The following is a 21,107-nucleotide window of genomic DNA, read 5'->3' on the forward strand; positions in this document are numbered from 1 at the left end:
GTGGGGTCCCACGCTGATTCAACCGCCACGTACACTAAAATCGGGGTCAAAACCACCGAATAACCTCGGGTGATCGGTTTTGTATAATTAAGGGATCCCGTATATCTGTTTTTACGGTTCGAGGACGTTTTTATATCCGATGACAAGTTGAGGGACCTTCAGTGTACTTTTTCCTTTTTCTAGTGCACATGAAAAGGACAATTTCAAAATTGAGATTTTGCGAGCAGGGGCGATCTGTGGCCGTCCATTCGTTGTGGACGTTAAATCGACCCCGTCGATTTGTGATAGAGGTTACGCCGCATCTGCGCGACCCGCTACCACCCACACATCTTCCCGTCTCAAAACAAAAAGAAACAAAAGAAAAAAAAAAATCCCCATTTCTCTAAAAATCTAGAGGCTTCTTCTCTTCTCCTCTCTCTCGTTCCCCTTCGTTTCGATTCGTCTCGCCCAAATCTTCAAATCCAAATCCGCAGCGGAGGCGGCCGGGGCGCGGCGGCCTGATCCTGGAAGAGAATCCATTCCGGGAGGGGAATCCGCGCATGCCAATGTCGGATCCCACGGCGGCGGTCATCCCCAAGCCGGGGGGCATCGGCGTCGGCGGCGGAGGCGGCGACGACGAGGAGCCGGTGGAGATCCGGGAGGTGTGGGCGGACAACCTCGAGGAGGAGTTTGCGCTGATCCGCGACGTCGTCGACGAGTTCCCCTTCGTCGCCATGGACACGGAGTTCCCTGGCATCGTGTGCCGCCCCGTCGGCGCCTTCCGCTCCCCGGCCGACTACAACTACGCCACGCTCAAGGCCAACGTCGACATGCTCCACCTCATCCAGCTCGGCCTCACCTTCTCCAGTCCGCGCGGCGAGCTCCCCGCGCTCGGCCCAGGCCGCCGCCGAAGCGTATGGCAGTTTAATTTCCGCGAGTTCGACGACGCCCGCGACATCTTCGCCTCTGACTCCATTGAGCTCCTGCGCCGTAGCGGCATCGACTTCCGCCGCAACTCCGAGCGCGGCGTTGACGCTCGCCGGTTCGCGGAGCTGCTCATGTCCTCTGGCGTCGTGCTTAACGATTCTGTATATTGGGTCACCTTCCACGCGGGCTACGACTTCGGGTACCTGCTTAAGATCCTCACATGCAGCAGCCTACCGGACACGCAAGCCGGCTTCTTTAAGCTCATGAAGATATATTTCCCCACCGTGTATGACATCAAGCACCTCATGAAGTTCTGCAATAGCCTGCACGGTGGGCTGAACAAGCTCGCCGAGCTCCTTGACGTGGAGCGCGTCGGAGAGTCCCACCAGGCCGGTTCAGATAGCTTGGTCACTTCATGTGCGTTCTGGAAGCTCAAGGATTCGTTCTTCGCTGGCTCTACCGAGAAATATGCTGGAGTGCTGTATGGGCTCAATGCGGAGAATGGTGTCAGTGCGCATTGATGGATGGTACTCCTCTTTGAATTTTAGCTTTGTGAATGGATTGATTTAGGACAGAAAATGTGACAAATGATCAAGATGATGTTATGTAGGTCAAGTTTGTCTCACTCCATTTGGGTTTAATGTGATCCTAGTGTTCTTCAGTTATTCGCGTTGAAATAGTGAACTGTATTTATGTTAAGTTGTTCTGTCCGCTTTCATTTTCTCCTACCTGGTTTAGTTAGATAGGAAAGAAAAATCACCTTTAAGGATTAGGAGATGGTAAAATGAATATATTTTGTTGCTGTTTTGTCATTGATATGTATAGCATGGAAGCTGGTTGTTTCCAAAGAGTGGGGTGCAGGTACATCAAAGTGCTCAAACATGTAACTTGATAACATTACAATACAATACACAGAGCGCGACCTCTCTTCACATGGGTATTTTAGATGCTGTTATTTTAATTTCCCAGAATAATTAGTTACTCTAATATGTATCCTTCTAGAGAATAACACAATGCAATATTGAGAATAAGGGCATCTCTCTATTTCGACTTTGTGCTGCAGTTTTTGGTAATCTGAGGTAATGCTATCTGGTCTACATTGGAAGCCTGGAAACATTTACGGTTTTCAGCCAAAGTTTTCTACTATTTGTTCATCAATTCAATTATCCAGTAAGCCTACTGCCTAGCGAATAGTTCTGGGCTTCTGGCCAATGTTCACTAGGCAAAACCTCTTTACTCCATGGAGTAAAACTACAGTGAAATCCTGCAAATATGCAAATTCTGCAGATTTGCTAACAAAATATTAGATACGCATCTAGCTATATGTGTCTCTTGATCCAGCAATTAAGTCGCAATGATGCACAGAGCATGAATACTAGCAGTTTACTTTTTCCATAATAGGTTGTGGGTTACAGTAACAAATATGCATGTCTTGAGACAGTGATGCTGATACTATTTCCCTTGCCTTCCTGCAACACTTGGATTGAATTTCTACTTATCCAAATTATATTCTAGATACAACATTGATCCATTTACATTCTTTGTGAAAAACTTATCATAACTAGATGAGCTTTGACCACAAGTTACATCATTCCCTGCAATTTAATAGCATCAGATTATTTCATTGCTGGATGTACCGGACCACTCTTTTTTGCTTTGCAACTAGAATATTAGTTCCTTTGGCACTAACATGTCCTCAAATGTTGCATGTGGAGATGAAATCTAGGGCATTTAATTAAGTTACTAACGAGTTTATTTACAGGTTCTGTTGGAACCCAATTTAGAGAAGAATCTAGTTAGCTACATCTTCTCGTTTTATTAAGACTCAACTTGGACACTACCTTAATCCCGGTTGATTGCCATTGTCCAGTTTATTTAAATTCATGTATATAATCGGTCCTTCTTAAGTTCGGACATTGTTGGAGAGCTATTCTGAATAAAGGTAATGGAGGCTAACAAGAAACAAGGTAAGGATTGTTAGAAACTGGAGAAGTTTGGGTGCCAAAAGCTTCAAAAGTATTGAAATTGTCTAATGTTTCATATTTTGCAGGTAAACCTGATAATACTTTCCTAGTGTATCATTTTTTAACGGGATGCATTTCTGGTGTTAAAATGTGGTACTCGTCATGCCAACTTGTGCATGGGTTCAATTTGAAGACTGAGAAGCCTTGTGCACGCATGAACTTTCTTCATCACAGATTGATGGCAGCAGCAGCCTATCTCAATTCCCCAAATCTCCAGGGATGAGGTCAAACCATCTGCATTGCACAAGCTTCCTCCCATGGATCATGCAAATGTGTAATGCTTATGCAATTGTAATGTGTAGTGTTAAACAGTTGTGGTCATTTTTGTGAGATCTGAATACTGATTCCATAAATCGGGGCTGGCCAGAAACAAGTGCTTATTGCATCCAGAGAACATGTTTTCAGTTTGCCTCACAATTTCACTAAAAATATCAGTACAGATTTGTTAACCTCCAAAAAGGGAACACAGAAGGCGAGCTAATATGCAAGTTTACATCATGCAAAGAAATGGCCTGAAGTTTACATTAGAAAGAATTAACATTTTTCCTGTCAAGTCTCTATTGACAATGAAAATCTTAAGCAGGCAGAAGTCGTTCTATCATCCCTGGCTTACCGTCAAGATCTTTTTCTCAAAACACCGTAATTGGATCAAAAGTTCAAAACAGTTGCCATCTTAAGTAATGCAGCGCAGTGCACTGTTCACCCTCTAATCTGCAGGTTCTTAGTGTAATTCTGCGATTTTTGGCTGCAACCACAAAGACAGTCGGGTGAGTTATATTTGCCGTGTGTGCTCATAAGCAGCAACTGTTCATAGCCTACCCATTTACTTTTCACGTGATGTCTATCTTGCTGGCACGTATGATCAATTGGTCCATTTCTTCGTCCATATCTATTTGATCTCCTGCTATCATCTGAGGAATATTTTGTGGCACAATGTCAGCATTGATATATGCCCCAAGCAATGACTTGTACAGGGGCAAGCTTGTCAAGTTGAACTTTTGAAGAACCTTTATGAATCTATCTGCATCCTCCACACTGCCTTGCTCCTCGAAATACTTTGCAATGGCCTCCAACAGCTCAAGTGGAGGTCTCCAGTGGCAAGTCTTCAACAGAGATAAGCCCTTCTTCATGGCATTGACAGCTTTATCCATCTGCTTACTCTGAACAAATCCCTCCATCAGTATCTCCCAAGTCTTGTAATTCGGATGCGCACCTTTCTCTAGCATGTGGAGATGAAGCCTCTCAGCCTTTTCGATCCATCCATTCCTCACATAAGCACCAAGGAGAACATTTGAAACCCGCACATCGTGCTTCTTGCTTTCTGCTTCCCAGCTTCCAAAGGTCCACTCGGCCCGACCAATGTCGCCAACTTTTATCAAGCATACCATAGCAGACATGTAGTTTGCAGCAGGGATTCTACCTGGAACAATTTTACTAGCCTCCCACAGCCTAATAACCCCATCTCTGTCATTCAGGGCTGCATAACATGTCATAATGAAAGAGTACCCTAAACGCCCTGTTGATGACAACTTTGTTTCAGCCGTTCTAAGGCAAGCAAGAGCTTTACTGCTCTGTCCATACTTCTTGAAGATGTTAGCTAATGTACAGTATGTGCTCCAACCAACCTCAACCATGTCATCATTCAGCATCTCCTTGAATGCTGATTGTACTGAGGCTAAGCCAGAGACCTCAGCACATGCATTCATCCAAATGTTGTAGGACAGAACATTTCTTGGAATGTTGTTCCGTTTCATCAGATAAATTACACTAAGGACCTTCTCATACTGGCACGTTGCAACATATAGTTTCATAATTTCATTGAAAGAATGAGGATCGACAGGCAGTCCATATCTCTGCAGCTCAGCCATGAAGGTTTCAGCTTTCTGCACATTTCTTTCTGTAACATAGCAATGGAGAAGTGGGAATGACGCGGCCTTCTTGGAAGCAGCAGTACTTAGTTTTCTGTAGTACTCCTCAGCTTGAGAAGTACCATGAACTTTTGCAATCAATTCCAGTCTAACCATATGATCTGAGGGCGATAGTCTAAAATCATTGTGCGAGTCCATCCATGATAAAATCTGCAGCATAATAAAATTCCGTTTAGGTAGTGCCCCTTGCATCGCCACTGCGCGATATAGATTGGAACAGCAATAAACATTCAGCTGAGCTGTGCAAGTGTGTCAATAAATCATATAACAAAGAGTGAAACAATGTTCACTTTGCAGCATAACATTATAAGGAACTATTAAGAAGTTTGAATCAAATTGTTGCAAAGGTGAAAAAGACTCCTATGTCCTATCTGTATCAGATTTTTCTCGGTTCAAATTCGTTCGTCAGGTAGAGCTGTTTGGAGTGTGCTCACCTCCAGGGCTTGCTCGTAGCGGCGCGCGCGGCGAAGCCGGACGACGTCACGGCGGAGCTCCGGCGGCGAGACGCGGCCGCGCTCCCGAGCCCATCTCTCGACGGCGGCGGCCGCGGCGGCGCGCCCGCTCTTCCTCGGGATCCGGAGGAGGCACCGCGACAGTAGGTCGCCGCCGTCGCCGTCCTCGCGAGCAGTCGCCGGAGGAGCGGAGGAGGAGGAGGAGGAGCAGCAGAAGGGTCTAGGGTTTGGGCGGGAGGCGCCGACGAGGAGGGCGAGAAGGCGCGAGCGGCGCACGACGGCGGCCATGGGCCCAAACAATCCATGGGCTTGCTTGCTTTAAGAAAGTTTACCTTCTTCTCAATCCCTTTTTTTTAAAAAAAATTAGTAAATTTCAGAAAACTGCAACTATAGTGATAAAACTGTAGTGTGCTGCAACATTAGTGATCTATTTCAGTTTGCTATAATAATAACGTGGAAAATTATCGTAAAATTACAACTTTTACGTGATATGCGTAGAAGTTACAGTTTCGTGATAATTTATCACGCTATTGTTCTAGCAAACTGGTAGTTTTGTGACTATAATTGCAGTTTTTTAAAATTTACTCAAAAAGAAATGAAGTGATAGCATAAATTTGTATCTCAATTACAGTGGATGAAAATTTAGACATGTTTTTAAAAGGCTAACTCATACGTGAGACCTAACCGGATTCTACAACTTCAGTTTCGCTCCCAATTATTTTAGATAATAGATTAAACCGGCCTCTGCATCCAAACATATATGCACAGCCAAGAAGCTCCCCCAAATATGTCCTAAAATGTAAATCCAGCCGCGCCACGGCTGTCTGTGCCAAATCAGGACGAGGAAGAAGAAACTGACAGTAAGCTCAGGTTTATACAAGCCATCAATGTCTCTCTTTCTAGGTCGAGTTGGCAACCCATCTCGTCCTCCAGATTACTACTACAATACATATATTGACATAGATACACAGGCCTAGACTAGATTACATCACAAACTAACACTGCTAGCTAGTACACAGCATACAATGGGGGGACATGTACACAGATGCAGACGAGAGATCTGTCATATGCAAGCTCCAAGGGAGTAGAAATCGCCGCACCCCAGGTCGTCGCTGAAGGTAACATCATCCTTCTCCTGCATCGAAATCGAGTGTCAGATAGCGAAACAGCGCCGTCAACGAGATGACTATTGCTTCTGATGGTCTTATCATCAGCGAAAATGGTTCAATAAGTTTGCTGGTATGTGTCACTTTTGTGTAATCTTAATATGGATGTCATGGTAAAAAAAATTAGGTGAAGGAAAAAATCCTTACCACTTTGACTATGGAATTGAGAAGGCCGTCGAAGCTGCAGCTGCTAGAGCTAAGTTCGCTCTGAAGTTTCGGGATGCTCAAATCGGAGGCGTTCTTCGGCATCGCCATATCTCCCGAAACGAGGAAATCTGTCTTCATTTGTGGGATAACTGTTGAACCACTTGAGGTTGCTTGCCCAATCATTCTGGCACCAATATTGCTACTGTTACTACTGCTATTGTTCCATCTTTGGCTCATAGCATGATGAGCCCCAATGTTGCTTGCCAATTGAGAGCTCGGTACAGAACTCCATACGAACTTGGGATCAAACAGACTGTCTGCAGTCCTATCATCGAACTTCTGTTTCAAACCGTTTCCACCTCCAAAATTCAAGTACTTTTGCTCTGTATCTGGAGGTAAAAGCATCGTGCCACCAAAAGAGCTAGCTCCACCTTTTGTGTCTCTTGCTACCATAAGGTCATTTGAAGAGCGAGCAGGTGCACACGATGAAGATGTACCACCCAATTTGTTTGCACAGGTATTGTTAAACGAACCATGGATTAGCAACCCGTTGGCGGAAAATCCTGATAAAGGAATAGTACTCTGCTGGGATACACGAGATTCAAGCAGACCAGATGAAACTCCGACGGCGCCTTCAATATGTTCTGAACTTACAGAGGAAGTTCGAATTGATGGCTGACTGACAATTTTGGCTTGTGTGCACTCGGCTAGTTCTTGAGGCAGCAAAGGACTGCTTGTGACACTTTGGAGTGTGCCAGACATACCATTAGATAGGCCATTCCCAGATAGGATGGTGGACAGATCATCGGTTTCTTCATGGATCCACTTCTGTTGCATTTGGGTCTGCCCAAGCGATGCTGCCAAACCTTGTCCCAAGTTTCCTTTCTGGTTTCCTGGTAAGCTAAGGTGGTACTTATTTGCATCATTAATGGAATGGCTCAATGTATGGCTTCCGCTCATAGTCTGAATCGATTTTGAAGCAGGTACCCCCTGAGTTCCAAGAGCTGCTGGATTGTTTCTAGGACTGTTTAACAATCCATGTGGAGTAAAAGATGATAGAGCTGCGGAAGAGGTAAAAGCTTGATAACCCTGTAGTCCTTCAAATCCACCCATGTGCAGAAAGGGGTCTCTACCTCCCAAAGCAGCAACGATGCTAACTTGTTGCGACGCCACAGCGCTTAGCCGTTTGAGATAGAGCCTGTACTTCTGCGTGGTACACAAAGCTTGAGATTAGACTCTGCAAACAAGTTGTAGTGTTTATCTGTGAACAATTTGCTTTTAGTGTCTCAGCATGAGTCACAGAATAGCACCGGAACTTGTTTTTGGTTCACCATATATGTGGTTGCTAAATCTGCTAGAAGGTTTAGAGAAGTGCTGAAAAATGTACGGCCTTTTCCTCAACTTAAAGGCCACTCATTTAATTGTTACAGAATCTGCTCTTGGAAGCAGAGGGGCAAAGTACACAAGACTCAAGTTAGAATAGGCCTTAAATGTGTAATAGCTCTGTGTTGATAAAGGATGCCACAGTGACTTTCTATCAGCCATATTTAATACAGTATTGTAAAACAGTCGGCGCACAATTCATTGGTATTGAAGAACTTCTGAATTCGGTTAATATTTCTTCAGGGCCTTAGTAAAGTTGAAAGATGGTCTATCTTAAGCTATAGTTTCCTCTGAACAGCAAAAACTTGTAGTGCAATTAATTACAATAGCTGCTAGCTGTGGTACAGATTTGTTCTATTCAAATTACATCATTACCAGTACATGCTAATAAATAGAAGATAGTGAAATGAGTTCCTTGCCTGTAGGTGACTTGCAACATTTTCCCTTGTGAGTTTCTCAACATTCATGAGCTCAAGTATCCTTTTTGGCACAGCCTCTGCATAAATAGAAAAAAATTATAATCTCATCTTTTCACTTATGCTTATGCTTATTAGCCAAAAATTGAATTTTCAACCTTAAATTTGGAGTTGATTTTGGGGTTTTTTTCATTGTAGTTTATTTTTTAGCCTTGCTTTTAGATCGTTAAGAACACGTATATAAAAGTTTTATTCACAAATTATTTTTCATTTGCAAATATGTCGTTTAGTTTTTTCCTCCAATATGCCAAACGATGGGGCCGTTTCTCTCTCTCTCTCCAAAAAGGAAAAGATTAGGGTGTAACATGAGTCACCATAAAAAAATTGTGAACAGCAAAATGGAGGCAGTGGTGAGAACATACTGTCAATTCCAAGCTGGTTGACAGCAGCGACAAATTTCCGGTGTAGTTCAACTGACCAAACAACTCTCGGCTTCTTTGGAGCCGAGGGATCATCAATATCTTGAGTATTGACCTCACCCTCATCCTCCTCTTCACTACAGTACTCCTTCCTCTTCTTGCTGGGTCTCCCACTTTGATCAGGTGATCCACATGTAACATGGCCATGCACATGGTCTGAATCCGCATTTGGTGGCTTGTTGCACTCTTCATAGAAATCGAGATTAGCACGGTCGCGAGTACTGAATTTCCTCCTGATAACATGCTGCCAGATATTCCTGAGCTCTTCGATTCGAACAGGTTTTAGGAGATAGTCGCAGGCACCATGGGTTATCCCCTTCAATACAGTTTTGGTCTCTCCATTCACAGATAACACTGCAAGGAAATTACTAATTGGTTAACATCAACATTTCCCCCTACCCGTCATAGAAGGAAATAAGTACAGTACAGTGCTCAGGATTTGCTGAATAAACTGAAATTGAATTGATGCTCTGCAGATACAAGAAAAATCTTCACTCACAGTGGCTATTACTATCAAGAACAGTTGAACTGGATTATTGGATAGCTCTGAGAAGGGATAAGATTCATGACTTACTGATGACAGGGAGGTCCATTTCAAGCCCCACAAGCTCAAGAAGCTTAAAGCCGTCCATGTCTGGCATATGGACGTCGCTGATAACTAGATCAAACATGTCCCTGTTTTCCCGCAGCATTTTCAGCGCGATAGCAGCCTGATTTGTTGTCGTCACTGGAAAAACAAAACAAAAATTACTCTTTCAAGTGAATAGCTGTTGAAGATACAGGAAGGCATCTGCGACAACAACAATTCACCCTAAACCCCCCACCCCCCCCCCCCCCCCAAAAAAAAAAAAATTGCAGCATGCATTTCTTTTATCAACAATGACACCATAAATCCAGATCATGTAAACAATTTACAACTAGACATCTCTGTAGCTGCATGCAGCATATATAGTATACGATAACTTCATGAAATATTTTATTGAATAAACACAAAGCATTAGTCAAAATTCTGAAGAACATACATATAGACATCTAACAATAAAACTTGTAAGAATTGATATTGCTGTTCCAAGACAAAAAAAAAAAAAACCCAAGACTGAACTGCAAAAAGAAAAGAAGAAGTATTTACCATGATACTGGCAGCGCAGCAGCAGGGTCTCGAGCACCTTGAGACACACCGGGTCGTCGTCGACGGCGAGGACACGCATACCGACGGGGAACTGGTCCCTCCTCCTCGCCGCCGGCACCACACCCTTCCTCTCCTCCGCCGCCCTCATGGCAACAAAAAACCTCCCAATCCAATTCACAGCACAAAACCCAAGAACAGCAAGAAACCTCCCAATCGATGAAGCAAATCAAGAACAAAAACCAAACCACCTTATAACCAAAGTTGCAGGATGCTGGGAAGCAGATGTGGACAGGGGAAGATTGGGATTCAGCTTCAAGGCAGGCCTCCCAATCCCCAGCAAGAAAGCAAAGGCAAAGAGCCCAAAGGTACAAAACCAACAACCTACTACTACTACTGCTCCTGCTGCTGCTGCTGCTCCCCAACTAGAACAGGAAAAGAGAATGGGAGAAGCAAAATGGAAAGAAAGAAGCTGGTGGTGGATTTGGACAGGGAGAGGAGAGAGCTGGAGAGAGTGGGCATGGAGCTTCAGGACCAAACCCACCACCATCTCCACCACCCCATCATTATTGAGGCAAAGAGGTGGGAAAGCAAAAGGGAGGGAGTTGGAGAAGAAAGCAGAGGTCTCTCTCTCTCTCTCTCTGCAGCCAAAAAAATAAACTAAAAAAATGGGAGGAAAAAAGCAGAGACACTGACTGTTCCAGATGGCCAAGCAAGCAACCAACCAACCTCAGCTTCAGCTCACACACATGTGAACTACTCCTAGAATAGCAATTATGGAATCTATATTCTGTTTACTAAATCACATGAAATTCTCGGGAACTCCACATGCTCAGCAGCAGCTGCCACCACAACTCCCAGCAAGAAAACAAGAGGAGATTGGAGCAAGAACAGCAAGAACATCTCAAGGGAGAAGAAGATGAGGGAGAGAATGTAAGTAGACTGTCCATCTGTCTGAATTTTAAGGGGTCAAAAATGGTGGAGGGCAACAGAAATTGGGGCCCATTTCATCCACAAGCTCCAACCGATCGCTACAGACGAAACGCCATCCCTCTGTAGTCTGTAGTCTGTAATACCCCGCATCGGCGAAATTCTTGCGTCTGTAAATTTTGTATTGTATCTCATGTATCAATTGGACGGGGCAAAAAATAATTTTCCATGAACATGTTAAATTGGTACTAGTAGTAATGTTTTTTTTTCTGAGGCCTTAAATTAGTAGAAAATGGGCATTCCATATGACAATTCCGTATCTCATTTTTAACTTTTTTTTAAAAAAATATCATTATTTTTTTGAGAATTTTTTTGGAACAAATTTTCTGATTAAAATGATCCAAACTTAAGAGTTGTGGAAACGGATGAGACACATCTCGATCACACAAGTGAATATAGCATTGCAAGCTAGTAGTATCAACTTGCCACGCACAAATGAATAGTATCGCACAGTGACTGTACTCCTACATTGAGGGCCTTTTGATTTGGAGAAAAAAAATATAGGAGTAGGAGTTTAGGATGATTCCAATCCTATAGAAAAATTTTCTAGGAAACCCTTTAAAATAAAGGATTGAATCATATTGTATGCTTTAAAATTCCTATAGAATGGATAATACTAGAAAGATTTTGTGAAGAAGATTTAGCAAGAGTTTCAACCTCTTGGAAATTTTCCTTTGAATCTATCCCTTTATAAGATTATTGTGTTTTTCCTGTGATTCAATGAAATGGTTATTCTTGTGTTTCTCCTATATTTTATAATCCTCTGTTTTGTACATGCAATTCTTATTAGAATTATACATTTTTTCTATTTCTTCCCTTTTTTTTCATTGGCCCCTACGGAGTACCACCAAACAGTATAATACCATATACATATTTACTGCTTGTATAAAAATACTGTAGTAATTATAGAGAAGCGTACACGAACAGAAGACATATGCTTGCCTTAACAACTTTAGATTCTTCACACGGTATACCACTACTGCAGCTGGGCCCCAAATTATAATCATCCAATGGAGCAAACAAAGACGACCAGATCTCTGGATCTACAAGTAGTTAATGGTAAAACACCATTAACCCCAAAGTAAAACTCCCCTTAAATGCGTGCCTTTAATTGACGCCATTTACTAACGCTTTTAATAACCATCCATTAAAGCTTTGGATGATTGATTGGAAGGGGGCACCACTCCCTCGCACACGAACGAGATTACGAGATGAAGATTGTCACGAAAATGCCCGACCGACCGAGCGTGCTTTTTTGTACGGTCTCATTTTCTAAAACATGATATAAACGAAGACGCTCATAAACACAGATCATATCCTTATTAGCATCTTTAAAATCCTATTTTAATTACTCCCTCTATCAAAATATAATGTACAATCATGTTTTTTCATGCCTCATAATATAAAACATATGCATATATATATTAACTAGCACCTCTTGATACTCTAAATTTGGTTTGTTTTAAACCATCAAGCTCTTCAATTATATTGCTTGTATGCATGAATACGATCCAACCAATGAGGATGATTAATTTTTTTTCTTAATCTTTATGTTACGAGTGGTGAGCATTAATTTTCTTTTATAGATGGAGTAGCATCTTTGAAAGACTGGACTAATATAACTTAGGATTGATAAAGTAACACGTGTATATTGTCACACATTGAAAAATAATAATTAGACGTAAATACAAGCATCTATATCAAGTCCAGGACTTGAACCCATGTGAATCGGTTTCTAATCAATTGAGTTATGCTCACTTCACCATACGATATTATTCTAACCCTATATAAAATAATAATTCTAAATCATTTTAATCTTGTATTACCATCTCCACTAAATAATTAGAATGACAAAAACAATCGATCATCAGTTAAAGTGATAGTAGTTTTAGATATCATTTCCGACCGTTTTCACTCTTAGCCGCGCACACACAAATCACCTCTATTTCCCGTGCTCGCGCGCGCGCGCACGGTGGGGGCGGCCACACGGGGGGTCGTGGGGGTGTCGATGCGGTGGTTTTTCGCACGGGCGCGCGGTGCGCGGAAAGAACAGCCAGCCCCCCCTTTGTCGTCTCGTCTGCCACCCACGTCCCCATGGCGCTGCTGCTGCTGCTCCTCCTTGCTGCAACCTGCAACTCTGCAAGGCCAACAAGACAAGCGGAGGCAGCAGTAGCAGGAGGGCATATGCCTCGTTTCCCGGACTCTCCTTCCATCTCATCCCTTGGTTGACCCATGGGTTTGACCATCTCAACCGTTGATTGATCCCACATTTTTTTTAAGCAAAAGGTATAGTCAATGAGCACTCCCTCCATCCTAAAATATATTCCATATCTCAAAATATGAAGAATTTTAAATAGATAGAACATTTCCTAGCACTATGAATCTGGACAGACTCTCTGTACAAATTTATTTAACTATCAAATGTTCCATCTGTTCAAAATCTCTTATATTTTAGGACGGAGAAACAGTAAATGTATTGAATAAGAAGAAGAGAGTATAAATAAACAATAATTATGTGCGTTAAAAAGGAGGTTGTATACAATAAACAATAGTTAATTAGTATTTAATAATTGAACGGTTAAACATTTAAAGACACTAAGGCAAAGATGGTACTACACTAAGCTTAGTATTTGCAAATGGATTAATTATGTGGAGTAATAAGTGTTTACACTCATATACTGCCAGGACATGAGAGAGGAGACTGTAATTTGTAAATAGCTGCATGTGTGGGTTTCTTGTCATTTTGTTCATCTTTCTCGTGAAGTTTTTTGCGTGAAAAGGGGAAAACTGGACGTGCCGGTATAAAGTGAGCCACTACTACAATTCACTGCCTATATATGCCACGTACTCGATCCAACCTGCTACGTTGAAAACTTTTGCGTCCATGACTCACTGCACGTTGCTTCCGGCGATGAACTATCAAGCGTCATATGCATTCACGTAAGCTATATATATATTATTCCCTTCTCCTAAAATATAAAATATTTTATATAAATGTAATATATTTAGGATCATAAATCTGATTTGACTTTCTGTTAAGATTTATAGTCACACACCCACCTATTTTTTTTTTCATATTTTAGTACGGATGGAGTATATGTATTGGCCCACATCAATTTAAGTCAGATAATGCATCAGGTGTTTGCATGCTTAATTACGACCGTTAATTGTGACAGCGGTGCATACATGGCTACCTTCAATACGGGTCAACATTTACTGTTCACTTCTTTTTAAAGCCCGTTTGAATGCGAGAAATTGTATGTGTTCACTTCACGTGGAAGTATGAAATAAAATATACTAGGATACCTCCTCTCCGGAACACAAAACGATATTTACATTAACACGTGATTAATTGAATATTAGCTATTTTTTTTCAAAAATTGATTAATATGATTTTTTAAGCAACTTTCGTATAGAAACATTTTAAAAAAAACGTACCGTTTAGTAGTTTTAAAAGCGTGCGCGCGGAAAACGATGATAGAGAGTTGGGAACTCCCAACAAAGAACGCACCCTAATTAAGTACTCTTTTATATTCATCACCATATAAAGTACTTTCATAAACTATACACGAATTTCTATTAGTCAATGATAAAAAAAAATTAACTGGCTTAACACCAAGTAATTTAAACGGAAGTAATATATATGTTTTAACTTTTATTAAAGGTGACTTTTTATACTAATTTAAGAACGTGTTCAACCTATAACCTATACATATATGTATCGTTAGCAAACTCCTTTTGTTATGCCATACATGACTTGTGTGTCGCATAAACATCCGCGAGCACCCAATAGTACGATGATAACACTAAATTAATATTCTCCCCGCTTCAAAAGTTAGCAATCTATGAACTAAATTCATAGTGTTAGGTTGGATCTAATCTCATCCATAAGTTGTTATATTTTGAGACGAGTAATAATTAACATATTTAAAGTACTCATCTCACACTTTTCCCCCGCATGATGCAACGTTTACCGACAGTTTATAGCTTCCAACAAACAAATGAGAAGATGGTTGCATTTAATTTAATTAGCTTGTGTGATTGGTGAGTGGTGACCAAACATTATGTCATCGATAGATCCCATGCATGCATCCACGCCCAATTTTTTCATATACACCCTCCCTCCCTAAATATTTGACGTCGTTGACTTTTATGATATGTTTGACCGTTCGTCTTATTCAAAATATTTAAATAATTATTAATTCTTTTTCTATCATTTGATTAATTGTTAAATACACTTTTATGTATACATATATTTCACAAAAGTTTTTGAATAAGACGAATGGTCAAATATGCTTAAAAAAATCAACGGTGTCAAATATTTAGGGATGAATGGAGTATATTTTTCTCCGATTCATGGAGCACGCGTATAGAAGTTCACAAAACATATGGTAACTAAAAAAATATTCACAACATTTTTTTCTGCAGGGAAATATTCACATCATTTTCACAGGCCACGTAAGAAAAGAATAATATTCGTCGTATGAAGTCATTATAATCTTCCTTTATGGAGATCTAGAAGGCATATGCATGCATGCATTCTGCGATATTAATATATATGTAACCGGCGCTGCCGCCCACGTGGTTAATTAGACAGTTAATTAGTTGATGATGCCAGGTGGTGTTTAATTACTGTGGAAAACTTCTACTAGACGTCTGAATATCTCGTTGCCCTGATGATAATTAGTATACTGATAAATGGTTTTAATTAACTAGGCATCTTAGTTAGCTTCACTTAAGTGCAGATCTTAAGCTAGCTAGGCCCAGTCTTAGTTCCAAACTTTTTTTTTTCAAACTTCCAACTTTTTCATCACATAAAAACTTTTCTATACACACATAAACTTCTAGTTTTTCCATCACATCGTTTCAATTTCAACCAAACTTTTAATTTTGACGTGAACTAAATATAGCCATAGTGAGTTTTTTTTCCTTCCAAATAGCTAAATGATTGAATAATGTACGTGATCACTATTCGAGAGCACAAACGAATGAATTAAACATTATGAAGTTAAAGAATAGATCTAAACTAGTTTTGTCGAAATTCACATATAAAAGTTTTTTTTCTCGAAAATCGTATAGCTTGGGTGCTCGTAAAACATGTGGCATATATTAATCGATCGATTAATTCTTCCTTAGAGAAACGTTCAAGGGTCTTCCGACTAGTTCCACAAGGTGGTGGCTAGACTATATAGGTTTAGAGCCTTACCCCTTTTAATTATTTGATATTAGGTCATTTCCTAATATTTGCGTTTTTTGATTAATTCTTCCTTTAAAAAAAAGAGTAGGTTGATTTAATGCTAATTGCATTGCCATGTTTAATTTTTTTTTTCTTTTTGTGTGGACGACGTCGCACGCGAACACGATTCGAACCGAAGTCCATTTTTCCTGCGCGTGTACATAGTATATACGTACGCGTGTAGTGGACGGTTGCTTTTTATCTGCTTTCTTCAGAGAAGCTCTATGTTTATTATGATACGCATGCACGTCGCTCTTATATATGTTTCTATAATATTATGCGATGATTCCCAATCATGCATGTTTCAATATTACCTAACCATTTCAAAATTGAACGCGATCTCAATTATTTAACTACATATACGCATGCATGTGTGTATATATATACAGTACGTACACCGCCGGCTGCATGCCGGCCAATAATCGATATGATCTGGACCTGCTTTTGCTAGCTTAATTTACTCGTATTTATAATTTTTTTTGACTGAATTATTTATAATTGTTTGTAAACACTACTCCCTCCATTCCAAATTGATCTACATATTTCATAGGTACACCAAAACCAAGAAAAGCTAATAACTCTCTCATATTATATTTACTTTAGCAACAAACTTGATGCATGCATCATCCCTACTATATTCTAGCCAATAGAAAATCAAGATATTGCATGTGAGTTATAAATACTTGTGTGGATGCATGCATCAATGTCTATTTACTCCAATGCACCAATATCGAATAGACTTAATGAATGAACATAAATATATAGATGATTTAGAAATAACCTCAAAAAATTATATGTAGATTAATTTCGAATGAAGGGAGTAGTATACATGCCTCTTACTCCATATTTTTGGATCGATCACTTGAGAATTTATGGATGGAGGGCACAAGCTGCATTCACGTACGACAAATGCGATCTACACCCAATCTTTGCGCGTAAATTTCTGATCGATCTGCATTTAATTCACTCTCCATCGAAAGTTCATTTAAGAGCTAGCTAGGGGCCGACCATCGATCCATCCCAGAAGTAATTACTACTCTAGTTATTGATCTGGGCCCTTCATGCAAGGTCGAACCCATCAACATGCACGTAATATAAGCTGTGTTTAGTTCCACGCTAAAATTAAAAGTTTAAAGAAATTAGAACAATATGATGGAAAAGTTGTAAATTTGTGTGCAGGAAAGTTCGATATGACAGAAAAGTTGAAAGTTTGAAGAAAAAAAGTTGAAATCTAAACATGGCCATACTCTACATCTAAAAATAACACATAAGATTAAGTGGTGAGATGAAAAAGAGAAATGAGGAAAAAAAATATGTGTCACCTTTAATCATGTAAGGGGCAATCTTCACACAACTAAAAAAAGAAAAAAAAGTGAATTGGACAAACAAATAAAATAAAATTATTGGGGTTAGTGTACTACAGTATAGAGGTAATATAAAGATGATGTGTTGTATATACCACCTTTTATAGATAAAATTGAAGGTGTCAACTACCTTTACTATAAAACTTGTTCCTATATTACTCGTTTAATTATAATTAGCATTTAACTGCGACGCTAAAACGCACGCTTGCATGCATGGTACAATATTGGTACTGCAGGAGTATATATATGTACGACGCGCATGCTACCTGCAGTATGTACATGTCCCTCGTCTGTGCGTTGCACGCACCGTTTTAGAACGCAAGGTAATATTGGTTAACTTTGATCGATCATATATAAACATAATTAAAAATATAAATTTCAGGTATCTGAAGAAAAATGGATGTATATATAGTCTACCATAACGAGAGATTTCTTCATAGTATTACACTTATGTAATTTCTAAAATTTATATCGAAGGGCTAGATAGTCAAATTTTTATCCCCGCAAAAAAAAAGATAGTCAAATTTATAGAGTATAATGTTAACTTAGAAAAGTCACACACGGCTTGTTTATGCTACCAGAGGAAATAGCCGTATAATTAATTAATTAAGCCCGACTTACGTACGTACTCTTTCTATAAAAGAAACTTAATTGCAAGCTATTGGTCAACAAATTAGTGGTAAGGGTAGGGGCCGGGTGAGCAGAAAAAAACTGAACCGAAAAGACCGAGTCCGAGAAATTCGATCCTAGACAGTCAAAGACCGATTTTTTTCGATCAATTTGGTTAGTCTCCTCGGGTAACTGAATAAACCGAAAAGACTGAATTAAAAAAATGTTTAAATGCAACATAAAATCCACTAAGTTCAATAGGACTAGACTCTAATTTTTTCACATCCCTACTTCTTCTAAGCATGCAATCTAACAAGAGTCTTTACTCATACGTGCTTACAATTTCTTTTTATGATTTTTGTGTTGGCATTTTTCATTATTTTTTTACATATATAAAAATATTGTTGAATTTCGGTCAGGACCGAGACCGAATTTGTCAGTACTGACATTTTTGCGTTGAAATTCGGTCTTCAAGTTTCAAATACCGAAATGACCGAAAGACCGAGACTGAAATTTTCGGTCAGGTCGTATGCCCACCCCTACGTAAGGGTAAGTGCGCCCCTCACAAATACACATAAACACATATACCCTACATCCTAAATTATATGGTGCAATTAACACCAATATAAAGATCAAGAAAGAATTATTATCACCTTTCGTTTGGATAACTCCAATAAATACAATGCATACACCCAATGGGATTAGAGATTTTGAGAGGGTGGATGATTTTGAAAAAGAAATAATTAAAGAGGAGAGAGATGTGCTAGTTTATTGCATCATGCGCGCTTTATATTATGAAACATTGAAAAATATGGTTGTCTTATATTTTGGGATGGAGAAAGTAAAAAAAGTAATATTGCAAATTGGTAGTTGAGGGATACTGAGAGCAAGTACTATAAGTACTATAAGGATATATGTGTTGATCTAAAAGTGTCGCATAAGATAAGTACTTGATGAGATCTACTCCAGAAGAAAAGTGATGAGAGAGACTATGAGCTAGTCACTAGTTATACAAGAGGCAATCTACATATATAATCTCCAAAGAAGAGCACACAACGAATGTGAGATAGTGTGAAAGTGAACATAAGGCTGTCATGGGTTGGCCTAATAATGTTGATTATTTTCATACAGCTTATTAATAAAAACTTATTTATGAGCAACACTTTTATATATGTCATAGCGACTTTAAAGGCAATGCATAAAAATAAACTTTTCTTTTGAGAGGGAAATAATAAATCTCAATAGCATCAAAATCAATTTCAAAATTAAATTTTACAATTCAATTTTGGTAACGATTTATAACCTGTATGATAAAAGATAGGTATAGTATATGACATGGCTAAAATTAAGGTAGCACATTCACTATAAAACTTGCTCTCTTAATTTAGGAACACAACTTATTCCATTCCCAGACCGATCAAGGATCAATATATAAGTTGGGACAAAGTTGCAAGGCTAATTAAAGTCTTTTTAGGGTGGAATAGTAATTTTGAATTTTGATTTGGTGGTTGTTTTAGTTCCACCACCAGCTTGTCATAAACTATATATTCCATGCTGCTAGCTAGCTAGATTTGGCCTAGATCGATAGCTAGCACTTGCAAATTTATTAGGTTTGGAGCTTTGGGATCCTACGCTGATCATAGAGAGATCGATCACTTATATATAGGCACTCGCTGTCGTGATAGATCACATAGTCCTAACACATGAGATCCTGTAAGATTATGGAGTATCACACAGGTCATGCCAAGTTGTAGAATCAATTAATTAACGGCGGCCGTGGCGTCTGAAGAAAGAACAGCTAGCAGTGGTAAAAAAAAAAAAAGAAATCAAAGATATGTGCCTGCCATGTCATTTATCACATGCTACGTACAACGTGTTGGCACATACAGTAACTGATGAGCAATTCATGCTATGCATTAGGGTGCATTTCTTTTTAGCTAACGATTACATGTTATCACGGACATGTTTTTTTAAAAAAGTTTATAATAAACACAGTACTTTTTCAATGGAATATGAGCAATGCTAGCGCAATAAATGACCACACATCGATTTAGCCGGAAAAAAAATAAAGGGTAAATAGCTAAAGTGGTCCTCCAAGTTTTAATTATCTGAGGCTCAGTTTAGTCCTTGATATTTTAATCTATCCATATTAGTCCTTCAAGTTTTCATTTTAGTTCAAACTTATCCTTGAACCTACTTAGAAGCCACATGGCTAAACATAACCAACAACTCTCTTGATAAATGACACTTATACCCCCCTCATTCACATATATAAGAGAAAAAATTGCATGCAATGATTTTTTTTATAGATAATGCATAGTAATTTATGTAAAACGAAAATAAATTATGTACTTGCAGGTGTATACAATAGCCATTGTTTAAGTTTCATGTGCATATGTTGAAATAATGGGAAATACATCTGCAATATTGTTTATTCATCTTGATTTTCTCTTTTTTAATGTATAGTTGCATACAAATTAAGGGCAAAACGGACATTTTGCAATGGAAATATTGACTACAAATATCCATATGGCATATTAAGTGGGCCCAAGGATGATTTTAAGCCAAAACAATTACTTAGAGGATCTATGTGGATAAAATAAAACCTGAAGGACCAAATTATGCCTTCAGTGAAATTTGCGGGACTAAATTAGCTATTCACCCAAAAATAAATGACAAAGTTACTTCTAGTCAATGTATTAGTAAATTACTAATTTACCCTTAATAACAAACGGATCATATCATTTCTATCGATGGTATAATACTACTAGTAGAAAGCACCGGAGCATCACTCAATATTGAATTCATTCATTCATGCCATCAAATAATTGTTATGAACAACTCAATTTCACAAATCATCCATAGACACTTTAGAGTTTAG

At 39.4% G+C, this 21,107-nt stretch overlaps 3 protein-coding genes across 3 annotated transcripts; 1 reads left to right on the forward strand and 2 right to left on the reverse strand.

Annotated features, from left to right (window-relative positions):
- The first annotated feature begins 369 nt into the window (after positions 1-369).
- On the forward strand, positions 370-1,838 carry LOC127761464 (probable CCR4-associated factor 1 homolog 7). Its single transcript, XM_052285755.1, has one exon. The coding sequence runs from the start codon at positions 540-542 to the stop codon at positions 1,425-1,427; it is 888 nt and encodes a 295-aa protein (XP_052141715.1). The 5' UTR covers positions 370-539; the 3' UTR covers positions 1,428-1,838.
- A 1,422-nt stretch (positions 1,839-3,260) lies between these two features.
- On the reverse strand, positions 3,261-5,598 carry LOC127761462 (pentatricopeptide repeat-containing protein At5g27460). The gene is made up of 2 exons (XM_052285754.1): positions 5,293-5,598; positions 3,261-5,008 (listed from the first exon to the last, which is right to left on the reverse strand). The coding sequence occupies exons 1-2, from the start codon at positions 5,596-5,598 to the stop codon at positions 3,761-3,763; spliced, it is 1,554 nt and encodes a 517-aa protein (XP_052141714.1). The 3' UTR covers positions 3,261-3,760.
- A 567-nt stretch (positions 5,599-6,165) lies between these two features.
- LOC127761461 (two-component response regulator ORR23) lies at positions 6,166-10,936 on the reverse strand. Its single transcript, XM_052285753.1, has 6 exons — positions 10,031-10,936; positions 9,476-9,628; positions 8,845-9,255; positions 8,426-8,502; positions 6,624-7,829; positions 6,166-6,445 (listed from the first exon to the last, which is right to left on the reverse strand). The coding sequence occupies exons 1-6, from the start codon at positions 10,176-10,178 to the stop codon at positions 6,374-6,376; spliced, it is 2,067 nt and encodes a 688-aa protein (XP_052141713.1). The 5' UTR covers positions 10,179-10,936; the 3' UTR covers positions 6,166-6,373.
- Between the last annotated feature and the right edge of the window lie 10,171 nt (positions 10,937-21,107).

The sequence above is a fragment of the Oryza glaberrima genome, chromosome 2 (genome assembly GCF_000147395.1).
Source record: "Oryza glaberrima chromosome 2, OglaRS2, whole genome shotgun sequence".
NCBI lineage: Eukaryota > Viridiplantae > Streptophyta > Magnoliopsida > Poales > Poaceae > Oryza > Oryza glaberrima.

What these genes read in the sequence shown, in the direction of transcription:
- LOC127761461 (XM_052285753.1), bottom strand. Translation starts at nt 10,178, where the DNA reads ATGAGGGCGGCGGAGGAGAGGAAGGGTGTGGTGCCGGCGGCGAGGAGG. An exon ending in CAACCAGCTTGGAATTGACA is followed by an intron (nt 8,503 to 8,844) that starts GTATGTTCTCAC and finishes CTATTTATGCAG; the next exon opens with AGGCTGTGCCAAAAAGGATA. An exon ending in ATGTTGCAAGTCACCTACAG is followed by an intron (nt 7,830 to 8,425) that starts GCAAGGAACTCA and finishes TGTACCACGCAG; the next exon opens with AAGTACAGGCTCTATCTCAA.
- LOC127761462 (XM_052285754.1), bottom strand. Translation starts at nt 5,598, where the DNA reads ATGGCCGCCGTCGTGCGCCGCTCGCGCCTTCTCGCCCTCCTCGTCGGC. An exon ending in GCTACGAGCAAGCCCTGGAG is followed by an intron (nt 5,009 to 5,292) that starts GTGAGCACACTC and finishes ATTATGCTGCAG; the next exon opens with ATTTTATCATGGATGGACTC.
- LOC127761464 (XM_052285755.1), top strand. Translation starts at nt 540, where the DNA reads ATGCCAATGTCGGATCCCACGGCGGCGGTCATCCCCAAGCCGGGGGGC.